Source organism: Alosa alosa, chromosome 13, assembly GCF_017589495.1.
Source record: "Alosa alosa isolate M-15738 ecotype Scorff River chromosome 13, AALO_Geno_1.1, whole genome shotgun sequence".
NCBI lineage: Eukaryota > Metazoa > Chordata > Actinopteri > Clupeiformes > Clupeidae > Alosa > Alosa alosa.
This window is the reverse complement of record NC_063201.1, coordinates 3124235-3138811: the sequence shown is the minus strand read 5'-3', so window position 1 is coordinate 3138811 and position 14577 is coordinate 3124235. Positions and strand designations below refer to the sequence as shown.

General features: G+C 40.8%; 1 protein-coding gene across 1 annotated transcript; it reads right to left on the bottom strand.

The window, feature by feature from the left end:
* Positions 1-10311: 10311 nt before the first annotated feature.
* Positions 10312-13931, bottom strand: LOC125306492 (protein S100-A11-like). The gene is made up of 3 exons (XM_048261910.1): positions 13844-13931; positions 13505-13634; positions 10312-11037 (listed from the first exon to the last, which is right to left on the bottom strand). Exons 1-3 carry the CDS (start codon positions 13912-13914, stop codon positions 10903-10905), a joined length of 336 nt encoding a protein of 111 aa, XP_048117867.1. The 5' UTR covers positions 13915-13931; the 3' UTR covers positions 10312-10902.
* Positions 13932-14577: the final 646 nt, after the last annotated feature.

The following is a 14577-nucleotide window of genomic DNA, read 5'->3' as shown; positions in this document are numbered from 1 at the left end:
TTTTTAAAGATTAATTTTCTGTCTGCGTGTAAACGAAGGGTGCAAACGAAGGTAAATATCTGATGTCTGTTTTTCAAAATAACCATGTACATGTAAACAGGGTCATTTTCTCAATATACTTATAACCATGACAATAGGCTATGCTTATCAGCTTATCATAGTCACTTTTGGGACCCACCGTTGACTTTAAGGCAGGGCTGCCAACGTCGACTTCAAGGCACCTAATCCTAACCCTAACCATAACCCAAACCATTACCCTCCAGCTGCACTGGCTTGAAGTCAATGGTGGGGGCCCAAAAGCCCATATATCATCATAGTTCAGGAGCCTAAGGCCAGAATCTGGGTGAACCTCGTTTTGTTGGTTAAAGAAACTTTGCTGTTTCTTGTTGCCGGTTACTCAATAAAGGCCCATTCACACCAAGAACGATAACGTTAACTATAACTATAACCATAACGATAAAAGCGTTCACACTAAACAACGATAAACAAAGTCTCTCCTTGTGTTAATAAATGTGATGGCTAAAATTCGATGGGTTCTGATTGGCTATTAGCATTTTATCGTTGTGAAAATCGCTCTGAAAGTGATCCCCAATGATATCGTTCTTCATGTCGTTATCGCTATAGTTTATGTGTAAACGTCGTCATTCATATTAACGAGAACAATATTTATTTATAGTTATCGTTATCGTTCTTGGTGTGAATGGGCCTTAAGAATAGGGAGGGGGGCCGACAATATCCCTTGGGCAATTCCCTATATTCAGCTGTAAAGTTGACCTAAATTTGTGTGATTTGTCCATAAAAAAGGCAATTTCATTACCCCTTTTCAAGGACAGAATGAAATGTAATGTATGTTTTTTCTTTTTCTTGCAGTAGCCACATTGTGACCAACTTCTTTTCTCTTTTATGATCCCCTCTGGACATGTCTTAAGTTTAAAACACTGCTGATTCCTTCTCACAGGACGGTATATATAGTATAGTATAGTATAGTATGTATGTATAAGTATATACTTATATATACTTATAAGTTTAAAACACTGCTGATTCATTCTCACAGGACAGTATTAAAACAACTTAATGGACTTGACATGAGGATTTGAGTGGAGTTTTCTCCACCAAGTTAATTAATTCTGTATATCGGGACACCTTACAGGAAAAAGTCCTGTCTCATTCTCATTCTGTTTGTCCCCCATGTTGTCAGACATGTATGTAGGCAATAGACATGCATTTATAGCACAAAAAGGGAAATGCAGTTCAGTTTTAAAAAGAGGCCGATCTGTTAAATTTGTTGTACTACTTTCATTGGTTACAGAAAATGATGGTGGGTAGCTTGCCTTGTTACAGTTAATTCCACTGTTGCAAAGCCTGCTTGTTGTCAGTTCAATCATTGTTTACATTGATGTGGGACGGTGATTAAATTTTTTTTGTACCAGATCTACTTCATCGGAGCCCCAATATATGGAATGAATAGCCCCCTGCTAGCCAATCAGAAAATAATATTTATTGTCTCTTGGGGATACATTTTCAATACTGTAATATGTCTTGTAGTTTATAGGTATGATTATTGTGAGGGTATTTTTGTATTTTTAAATAACTAATTACTTGTATTTTAATGATTAATTAAATAACTAATTTAATTAAATAACTAATTACTTGTATTTTAATGATTAATTAAATAACTTATTTAATCAAATAACTAATTACTTGTATTTTAATTACAGTGCTGCTATCAATTTGCTTGGTATAACCGAATTTATAGTTTTCTACAAATGCAATCAATCAAATTGGCCTCCATCACTCAACCAACGCTAACGGTAACATTACCTAGGTCCTTATTGATATTATAAGATTAACGTTACCTGCAGTAAAACCAAGCATGTCCGATAAACATCCTCAGATTTATTTCGCTTTAAGAAGAAATGGGAATTACATTTCATGTGAACATCGTCCTATCCTTATTAGACGTTCTCTGCGGTAAACTACAGTCCTTGTAGGAAGCGTCCATTGTTTTCCCAACCCACTTTTAACTTCCAACAAAATTACGTCTCACTGCAACGATGCGCCATCTAGTGGACAAACGACTACTTATCGCCAATACTGGAAATGCAGCCACGATGATGATGATGAATATTTATTTTGGCTTTCTTTTAATCCTACTGAATTTGTAATTATGTATCGGCCGTTCTAATACCGATAGTATGTGGGTGCCTGTGTGTGTGTGCATGTGTATATGTGTGCACCGCCATCTACACATTTTTTCACATCAGTATTTTGTATTGTTACATTTCATGAGCCAGTATTTGTAATTGTAAAATAGTTTTTGATGCTTTTGTGCCCACCTGGGTATGTTACTGTAAAACTGTGTAAAATAAAATTTAGCTGTCTAGCTAAATTTAGTTGTAGTTGTAGTAAAAGTAGTTGTAGTCTGTGAAATTAAAAAGCACGTGTGTGTGAAGTATCCAAACAATGACACCTTCATTTCATTATGGCTGCTTTAGCAACACACCTTAAGCTACTGTGTAGTGGGTCCCATTTAGAAGTGGCTACTTCATTCGCCTGTAGCTTAGGGAAGCTAACAGCTTTCTATTAGGATCTAGTTTGTTAGTTACAGTTTTGTCATATCTCCCTGATGCATTTTTGCATTTAGAATAGCCAGAGTGTGGATATCTCAATCGGAAAATTAAACAATATCGGGTGCCTATGGACTAGGCTGGGTGAACCCAGCCTGATCTGCCCGCTATTTATTTTTTGATTTCTTAAAAGATTGAGCTTGGTCTGGTGAAAGCCAGACTAGCCATGGACCTCAGTTACACAATGCAAGGGAACATGAATCAGCCTATATTTGCACGAACAATAACGGACAACAGCTCTTCAACTTTGGCCCGTTAAAATGTGTATGAACAGTCTAGCGACGCATTTCATCAAGGCCCATTTGGACATGTCAGTTATTTGCACCACTGGTTAGATGTAAAACAGCATTTCGTTTCAGACTACTGTTACTTAATTTGTGCATTAACAATAACGTTTCAGACTACTGTTACTTAATTTGTGCATTGACAATAAAGTATTACATGAACTAAAGATGACTAAAATCTTATGTAGGCCTAGAAGAAGAAACATTCACAAAAAATCCATCCATCCAAAAATGACCTTTGTTTTTGATAGCTGTTGAAAAGCGGCATGGAACTGACAGAGATGTTTTTGTTTATAAATATAAAATATTTGTATATAATATTTGTATATAATAAATAAATAAATAAATAAATACATAAATAAATAACATTATGCTGATACCTTTTGCGTTTCCCAAATACAATGTAACCTACAGGTGTAAGTGACCTTTCATCAATCCAGTTGCAATGGATGAACTGTGATGAACTGCCCTACTTGTGATTGTTTAGAGATTTTAAAGGTTTTATAACAATGCTACATCTTCTTTGGCTATTCTACAATCTATTCACCTTTTCAGCACCAGTAGGCTACTTTCTGTGTAGCCGCACACACACACTCAGGCATGCCAAACAAGCATACACAAAAGTGTCAAGAGTGGGGGATGGAGTAAAATATGGAGACAAATTGAAGTGTGATTTATTTTCGCAGAACGGATGTACAGGACTGAGTGGCGGTCATATTCTGTACCGCTATGCGGTACATCTAGTCTTAACTTAATTTTATGAGAATAATGAATGACCTGAGAAGAATTTAATTGCATGGAATGATACAGTAACCTATTGATCAAAACTGATGAATGTGATTCAATAATGAACACTGTATATGAATCACTTATCAAACAAGTGTATTTACATGTAACTGTTACTTTTAATGTGTGTTCTAGACATCATAGCCTAACATAATATCAAATGATGTCAGTTGCACACTGTCAGTGAGCGCCCTGAAGTTGGTGACCACCAACGGTCTCTCTCACACGTGAGACAAGGATGTGAACAAACTCCAGGTAGTTGTTGAAGTTCATTTTCCCATTGGGGTTGTTTGTCATAACTTTTTTCCAAAATTCTTCCTCTGATTGCTTGTACCCTGTACCCTAGAGACAGAAATGAGAAGGAAGGAGTTTATCAATCAAATTGTAATCCAACTTAAAGTATATCGTCTCATGCTGTATATAAAGCATAAAGTCACATTAAAGAGCGGTGATAACAATATTTCCAATATGGGCACATTTATGTATGCACTGGTGTCTCTGTGTGCTTTAATGAACAGGCAGCTGAATGAATGTGATGAACGAGTCTCTTACAGTCAAGTAGTGTCGAAGATGTGTCCGAAGCAGTTTACAGAACTCCTGCTTATTGATAAGGCCATCCTGACCAGCCGACGTCTTAAAAGTTTGCACCACCGTTTGAATGGCCTTCTCCACATCTAACAGAGCAAGAGGAAGAGAGTAAAAACTACAGTAATGTATCTGCTTTGGGGGCTTACTAAGCATTAATATTCATAATAATGTATCATGTTATACAGCATTAATTATCTGAGAATCTACAGTATTTCATATTGAAGCAAAATTGGTATTGTAACTGAAATATCGATGAAATAACAGAATTAATACTGAATGGAACTGGATGGAATCTAAATGGGACCGTGTGAATATAGCATTGGGTTGATTCAGGAAATCAGCGGTGATAACCCTACAGTGGAAGACAAGACGCGTCAATAGAAAGAGTCATGTCTCAGTACAGAATGCAAACAGCTCGCATCCGAAAAGCCGACTTAGAAGTGGGGCGAATAAGGAAAAGCCACCCTCAACAAAACAAGTGATGGGAAGAGAGTGGTGATGTTAGAATGGCTAAAGAGAATACAGGAGGGAAAAGGAGAGAGTGTGTGTTTGGGCGGGTGGGGGGGGGGTTAAGAAGAGAGAGCGAGAGACGTAAAACACAATGGAACTTCTGATCTTTGACGGAAACCCGATCCAGCAGAAGGCCAGGTTACCAGAGGGATGGCCTACTATCTGTCTGTTATTCTTTCCTTCTTTCTTTCGATTTCTTTCTTTCTTTCATTTGTTCTTTCTGTCTGATGTCCTCCTTCCTTGAAGTCTTTATTATTTTATTTCTATCTTTCACCCACATTTTCTCAAAATCCCACCTGTAGACAAACACACACAAACACACACACACACACACACACACACCGTATGACCCACAGTGAGTATGAAGTATTTTTTTTTGCACACTGGCATGCATGCATCAAATATTAGTCAGTAGGCCTACCAAATAATTGATAGAGTGATTTGGATTTCCGTCCACTGACATTTCACAAACTAATCCACAGACAGAAAGAAAATACAGGGGCACTTCGGGGACACATAGCACACACACACATACACACACACATACACACACTCACACACACACAAACTCATGCACATACACACACACACACACATACATACACACACTCACACACAATCTCACGCACATACACACACACTAATTAAATGGATTTTAAAATTAAATGGATGGAACTTTTGAGATGTTATGTAAAGTTGAAACAAAATAACCCCTGTAAACAATGATTAATGTTTGCATTGCTATTTACTCATTTATTAACTACTGTAATTGAAGAGTTTGTATTCCACAAGACTGTAGGCCTAATGTGTGATATTAGAGAGAAAGGCTGCACATTATTCTTTTAGTGGCTCATAGTTAAAGGAGAAATCCAGAGTTTTCACGTAGATGTCCTTTTCTGGAGGTCATCGAGCAGGGGCTTGTGCCCCAGTGAAGCTCTAGGTTTAGTGACGCCCCTGTCATCAAGTACTGTCGGCACGAAACCCCCCCAAAAACATCGGTTTTACCTAGCTTGAGTTGTTACAACCAGCAGCTAAAGCAGCCGGGCAGCTACTGCGCTACAGTGTGGGGTCATGTCCGTGAGCCCCCATATACAGAGTGTAGTGCTGTAGCTGCCATACATGCCCCCCATAGTGTAGTGCTGTAGCTGTCCCATGTTCATGCCCCCAGAGTGTAGTGCTGTAGCTGGCATATACATAGGGCGGTGGTAGTGTAGTGGTTAAGGAGCTGGGCTAGCGTGCAGTAGCCTGAAAGTTGTCGGTTCAATTCTCGGCTTCCACAGTTGTGCCCTTAAGCAAGGCACTTAACCCCAAGTTGCTCCAGGGATAATGTGATCCCTTGTAATATAGCTGACATATGTAAGTCACTTTAGTCATATATATACATGCCCACAGAGTGTAGTGCTGTAGCTGCCATATACATGCCCCCAGAGTGTAGTGCTGTAGCTGCCATATACTGTACATGCCCCCAGAGTGTAGTGCTGTAGCTGCCTGGCTGCTTTAGCTGCTGGTTGTAACAACTAGAGCTAGGTAAGATTGATTGTTTGTATTTAGTTTTGTACCGACAGAACTCTGTGACCCCGAGAAACGGAGCTCTATGTGAAAACTCGCCGGACTTCTCCTTTGAACACATAGATCTCTGTTTCTCAATGTCACTGAGTTCTGTTGGTATGTGGAAAAAAAACGCAGCTACAATACCACACACTGGGGTCATTTCTAAAATCATGCCCCCAAAAAATGGAGTATCTGCAATTGCTGATGCGGGCTGTACTTTGTAACATTGTTGCAGATAGGAGCATGTCTATCTTTTCGCTTTTTGACGAATTTGGTACGTCCTTGTTGCAAAATGTGCACCCAAAAAGCGGTATCCCTACATTGTGTTACTTTAGTAGTGAAGACTGTTTCTCCAACCATTCTTAAGAGTCTTTGTGTAAGCAGGCAGATGCTGTTTTCCTCTATGAGTAGGCTGTCATCCCTCTTATGACTATTTCATGAGGGAACGGCCCTTTGTGTGCAAACGACACCCCCGAAAAGAGCTGTCCCCTAATTAGCAGCATCCGACCTGAGGTGGAGGCGTGTGTGTTACTATGTGTGTGTGTGTGTGTGTGTGTGTTGGGGGGGGGGTGGTTACAAAGAGGACAGGGAAAAGAAACAGGAGGAGAGGAAGGTGATGCATGACCCCTTAGGAGTCACTAGCTGCGTGTGACCGTCAACAAATAGACATTGTGATGGGACAGTGCACATCCATCTCATACCACAACAGCTGCAGTAGTCCCCCTTAGCAGTAAATATGACGTATATGTATTTGGCATATGCATGCCATGTACCAAAGCAATTACACAGGTAGACAGTGATTGAAGCCATAGTTACAGTAGATCCCTATTTCTACCTAATGAGGTTTACAAGCTTAACTAATTGCAAGTTTAATTAAAGAAACCATCACGTCTTCAAGTCTTCAGCATTGTAGGCAGAAATCAGATAGGAGAAAGTGTTATGGTAAAAGCGTAATTCCAGCAGCTTGGTCAGAATTTTAGATGCAGTGGAATATATTTTCTGCAGGCACATTAGTTTGCAATTGTTTCAACGTTTTACCATAAATAAATTGGGATTCAAAACATTGCAAGTGACCTTTATTAATGTCATTTGGGTTTTCTGTAGAGCATTCAATAAGCTGCCGATACAAAATACAAAATGATGAGCAGATCTTAGTGTTTGGTCTCTGGTCTATTGCTCTTCTCTCTCTCTCTCTCTCTCTTTTTCTTTGGTTATGCTGTAATAGACAGATAGATAGATAGATAGATAGATAGATAGATAGATAGACAGACAGAAAGATGGGTGTAAGCCAAGTCCACTCTCTATGATAACCCAAGTCCACTCTCTATGATAACCCAAGTCCACTCTTTATGATAACCCAAGTCCACTCTCTATGATAACCCAAGCAAGTGAGTGCTGTGTTGACACAGGTCTTAACCTGACAGCAGGGGTGGATCAGTCTGGCAATTATTTTAATGATGCATGAAGAACCGGTTTCACAGTCAACTATTGACAGTCTTACAGTCTTAACTACACACACACATGCATACACACACACACACACAAACAAACACATACAAACACACACACACAAACAAACACAATACAGTACACACAAATAATACAGTACAACAAAACGTGCGTGCACACACATGGGTCAGACACCAGGGCGGACCGCAGCCAGGTGCCATAGGTGTGAATCAAAACCCTGACAAACCCCGCCGGGTACCTGTCATTGGTTTGGCGCTGCAAGGAACAAGACATTAAGTAACCCTGGGTCACCATTCAACACCAGAGAAGGCTTATTGCAGCATTTATAATTAAAACCAAACCAGAGTCCAAAAGGCTGACATCCCGTCGTGCCATCACTGATAGACAACATGATGGCGAGGGAAGTCTGATCTTTCACCTTGGAACTCCCAGATGACTTGTGGTCGACACCCCCCACACCTCTAACTGGGCGATGGCTTGACAAAAGCAACGCTTTCATATCCCTTGTCTGGTAGCATATCCCTTCTTTGGTTAAGTTGGTCTAATCCGCTAAGTTTGTAGAGGGGTCTACATGGCATCTGACGCAGGCAAAAAGGCAGTGAATAAGTAAACAGGAGGTCTCTCATTTCACCCTGAAGTGTAAAGAGATTACGGATAAGGTTACCTCTGCAGAGAACCGGATACCTGTTATCCCCTGGGCTAAGTAATAACATTACAACTGCTCGTAAAGAATTAATTATTTACTGGAGAACGAGCGGATTGATCTCCAAAACTGACACACTTTTCACAATGTTTCAGTCATTTCAGCAAATGAACCAAATTAGACCTAAATTTGCCAATGAATCTTTGTGCATAGCATGTCTCCAATATTTCCTAAAATAGCATATCCCAAAAAAATTATATCCATAACAAAAATCCATATCCAAATTCATACTTTTCCAAAACTGTAAATATTAAAACCTATGACTAGGAAGAGACAAACGTACCCATACTGATTTTCCCTGCTGTTAATGCTCTGTCGTGGTGTAAAAGTTCAGCTTGTGATGAAACGAAACAAAACAAAACTTTTGCATGACACACTCTTATAAATCATAGGGCGTGACTGGCCGATGAGAAGAAGGAGGGGAGTTGGCGGAGTTCAGAGAGGGGGAAAGAAAAAACATGACATTGTACACTTCCGGATACCACACACAGGCCACCACACACAGGATACCACACACAGGATACCACACACAGGCCACCACACACAGGCCACCACACACAGGCCACCACACACAGGATACCACACACAGGCCACCACACACCCGAGGCAATCCATGGAAAAGACAACAAACACAACACGGCAACACATGAAAACAAGAAACACAATGTCAATAACACAACACAACACAACACAACACAACACAACACAACACAACACATGGCACAACACAACACATGGCACACAACACAACACAACACAACACAACACAACACAACACAACACATGGCACACACAACACAACACAACACAACACAACACAACACAACACAACACAACACATGGCACACACAACACAACACAACACATGGCACACACAACACAACACAACACATGGCACACAACACAACACAACACAACACAACACAACACAACACAACACATGGCACACAACACAACACAACACATGGCAACACAACACAACACAACACAACACATGGCAACACAACACAACACAACACAACACATGGCACACACAACACAACACATGGCAACAAACACAACACATGGCACGCACAACACAACACAACACATGGCACACACGCGCAGGCCACCAGCCTGACCTGACCACGTGGGCGCGCCCTGACCTGACCCTGAAGCTTCGACGCAGCCAGGCGTACCTGACCTGACCTGAGCCGTGACGCGCCTGACCTGACCTGACCTGACTGTGACTGCCGCCTGACCTGACCTGAAACCTGACCGCATGGCATTTTACACTGAGCCCTGGGCGCAGTGGTGCGGTACAAACCTGACACGTAGGCACCTGACCCGACAAACCTGTTGTATTGCGCCACCTGACCCTGACCAGGTGGGCGCCTGACCTGACCCTGTTACGTGTGGTGGCCACAAGCCTGACCTGACCTGTTTTGGCCTGCCTGGAAGCCCTGTTTGCCTGACCGACCTGAACACTGTGGTACCTGACCCTGACCTGTTTGTCGGTAGCTGAGCCTGACCTGAGCCTGACCATGAAGCCTGAAGGCCTGACCACATGGAAGCCTGACCTGACCTGACCTGAGCCCGGCGGCCTGACCTGAGCCTGGGCCCAGAACACAACAAGAAACAGCACACACAACACATGGCACACACAACACAACAAGAAACAGCACACACAACACAACAAGAAACAGCACACACAACAGCATCGCTTGAAACACATGATAGGCATAAGAGATATATTATGGAATAAAAATCCTCTGAGAAAGTACACATCAGTAAAACAGACAGACAACATTAATGTGATGTGACTGTTTATTATTCAAACTGTAAGAGTTTTGTTTGAGAGTGTTTGAATTTAAGATTGCTGAAACACTTCTTTCTGTAGAGGAGTTCACACAACAACATCAACATAATGCAAAACAAACATATCATCCAGTTTTCCTTCAAATGAGAGAGAGAGAGTGTGTGTTTGTGTGTGTGTGTGTGTGTGTGTGTGAGAGAGAGAGAGACAGAGTGTGTGTGTGTGTGAGAGAGAGAGAGAGCGAGACATTGGCATTGTGAACAGGCATAATTATAGCGTCCCACCAGCGGGATGGAACAGACTGGTCGGAGAAGCAGAGCGAAGCAATGGGAACACAAAGCAAATGAGGGAATTGCATAGAGCAAGACGGAATCAAACAGAGCCACTGTGTTCTTTCTGTACTGTATATGGAGCTGTTCAGTTGTTTACATCAGATGTATAATGCTGTACTATGAACATGGTACAACTAAAAGAGAGAGTGTTCAAAATTATTTGATTTGTCGCTTGATCATTTAATGTCAACATACACTGCAGCCCTGATGAGCACACAACACAACATTGAATCATGAGAACCCATTTGTGTCTTGACTATTGGCTGAATCCTCCATGCTGGATGGCCAATGTGCCAATAAGATGCCAGAACTCCATGAAAGTCAGCTCCCCGTCCTTGTTCTCATCCAATGAGCCCATGAGTTTGTCAACGGCCGCAGGGTTGCTGGCATTCTGGGGAAATGAAAGCGGGGAGAAGCTCCATTAGCGCTTGTCTAAACTTGTTCGCGGTTGCCTTTTGCCGGGTGAAACTCTCGTGTAAGATCTGAACAATTACAGCGTGTCTGTATGAAAGGCTCCTGTGTGCATCGCTTTATCCACTGTCATGAGCTGTCAGTCATTACTGCAATTAAAGTTATGCTGTGCTGGTTTTTCTAAATCACGTGACTAGTTCAAACAGGATAGTGCAAATTAGGTCACTCACTTTGCTGCATTTTAAATGGATGACACAGGTGTAGGTGTCAGCCTAATCAGAATGTTTTGTGTTAAAGTACCACTACGCACTTGGCGTTTGTGGCTTTGTCATAAGTAACATGCTTGGTGAGTTTCTATTTATGTTTTATTGTGTTCATGTTAACCGTGTTTTGATATTTGTTGTTTTGATTTATTTCAGTATATTTTGTATATGAGTTTGAGTTATTTCAGTATATTTTAAATATGAAGTAACAAACAGATAGATTAGAAATAGTAATTTTCCAATTTTTTTTGGCGTTTTTCTAATATATATATATATATATATATATATATATATATATATATATATATATTAACCAATTACTACTCATAACTTGGCTTTAACGGACATTCGTCCAAACCACAATAACATGACCATAGTTAGCATTAAAATAATAGATGGCACAATTCCTGACAGGCTAGGGTATTCTCCCTCAACTACTGCCCTTATAAATGTTTAAGACCTAGATTGGATGTCCTTTGTATACTTAAGCCAAGTTAATTACACTATTGGCAGGGGAGCTGGACATGCTGGACAGGGCTAGCGTTCGGCTTCACTTTTCTGTGACTGTGACGATGACTTCCTCTCCGTTACTCTCATCGTGCTCCTCGTAGCGCATACCACACGCGGGAACAGGGGACAGGTGTGGGTTGGGATGCATACAGTAGCGCATACCACACACAGGAACAGGGAACAGGTGTGGGTTGGGATGCATACAGTAGAGCTTGTGACCTGTGTTTTGTAGACATTTCCCTTCAATTTAGAAGCTCAGGGGATTGTAACAATAACTGTGGCCTACTAGGGTGCTAAGGACAAGCGTAACATGGGCTCTAGGAGTGCTTGACCAGGGGGTGCAGGGCCAGCTCTAGGCAGGGGTCAGGGTGGGCTCTAGGACCAGGGGGTGCAGGGCCAGCTCTAGGCAGGGGTCAGGGGTCAGGGTGGGCTAAGCCCCCAGAGTGGAGCAGTGTAGCTACCTGCTCTAGCTGTTGGCAGGGATGGACAAAAATACATCAAAATGTATTTTAAAATAGAATCAAATACTGTAAATACTGTATCAGAGATGCACTCAAAAAGTCACAACCAAACTTGTCAAGCTGTACAAAGTGGAGCCAAGTCTCTGAAATCATTAATGCATGCCACATAACCGGTTCCATGTGTTCCGATTGGAAGACTAAAGTTCTCAAGAAACTTGAGGTTATGAGAGGGAGTATATTCCCTCTATGAGAGGGTGTGTAAGCAACTTACAAGTTACTCATCTTGCACTGGATCATCTTCCTGAATCTTCCTGAATCTCAATATTATGATCACAACAAGTCTGGGCGAATTACTAAGTCAGCATCAGTCAGAGAATATATTGATTGTTCTGCACTTTTATGATGTCATCACATCACCAAAAGTAGGACACCTATACTTTGCTATAAAATACAAAGCTCTTTTCTTCAACAAAATAAAATACAAATGACAAAATACTATTTTGTATTTGAAATACATGTATCAGAAATACTGCCCATCCTGCAGAAACTCGAGCTAGGTAGTAGCTTTTTGTAGTTTTGTGTTTGTGTTTTGTGTTTATGTCAATTTTGATCCAATTTGACCTATTATGTTGCCCACCCAAAATTCAGACATTATGTTTTCTTTTGACTGACTTTGTCAATGTTGCCCTCTTGTGGATGCAAAGCAGCACTGCAGAAAACTGCTGCATTTCTCGCCTTTTCAGATACTGCTTTGGGTGGACTATTGTCAGAATATGAAATAGGATTCCCTCAACTCATACATTTACAGATATTTTTTCTGCATTACTTTGTAAACTGTTAGAGCAGCACATGGTAAATGGATTTTTCTTTGTGCTTTTGTGCTTTTCTCCTCTTCTGAGCATTTAAAGAGCTTTACAGAGTAATGCTTCACATTCACCCATTCACACATGCAAACACAGATGGCGGACACGGCCAAGCAAGCCGCCAAGCAGCACAACATGGGCTATATTATAAAATGGTGTCATTCTCGTGTAGCCTATGACATTTATGGCCAAGAAATGCATTTTGTAATAATTTAGACTCAGAACACACAAAAATGTTGTAACATTACAGGACTACATTACAGGATTACAACTTTGTAGTTCAAATATACACCTAGACACTGTAATATGGGCCTGTTAGCTCTGTACTGAACTACATAACCCATCAATACCTTGACAAAGTTGGGCAGCTGGGAAGCCACCAGGCTGTGGAACTCATCACGACTTAGCGTGTCTGAGGATCCGTCCTTCCCAGCAAACACCTTGAACTGGGATACCAACACACTGATAGCAGCCTCCATACTATAGGGGAAAGAGAGAGCAAGAGAAAGAGAAAAGAATACCCATAATTCATCATTATTTTTTTAGAGGCAGTCTCCTGCACACAGGATGATGGTGAAGACAATGGTGGTGTGAGGAGGTCAAAGACTGAAGAACACTTTTTGAGAAAAAGCCGACATTTTCTCTTTGGGTTCAAGTTTACTTTCAAAAGAGACTGAGGGAGCACTTACCTTGATAGCAATACCTGCCTCTGTTTCCCAGAAGAATGATCTAGTGATGTTGTGCAACAACTCTCCTGCATCACTGTGTGTCTATACTCAGTTCTTTATTGTATAACAAGTGAGGTTAGCAACAGATGAATAATTGACTTAACATCTACTTTTCATAATATCTCTCCCTGGTGGGTTTCTTTCACCTATTTCTGTCTAGGCTCTTTGTTCCAGGCCAAATAAGGTCAGCAATGAGAATATTGATTTTCATGATGTATAAGTTAAGTTTTCACACTACCTGTTCACAAAACACAGCAAAAGTTGTGATTTTGTTGTCATTGATTTTCAGGTGTAAGATCAACAGACTATTTAATTATCTTTTCTGCATTAACAATCCAGATGACAAAGAACTTTAGAGCAAAAGAGACGAGTGACTCAGCAACTCTGGGATCCCACAGCACAGTCTTTAGAACTGACTGACCAAACTGGTCAACACATCCAGAATAATTACACTGGGCATTTCTATTAACTGAAATTCCAAAATGACGTAAGATGTTTTCAACTAAAGAAAAGTGAAGGCAATTGTCGCTCAAACCAGGGAAAACAGAGGAAAAATCCTTTCTGTACATTATAATCATGAGACACTCCACTCATTGATTACTAAGTAACAGTGAAATTGTCAGGTCAAGTCTTCAAACATTACACACAGGGGTTGATGTTTTCCCAGGTTTCACATGGACTTGTTTTTCCATTCA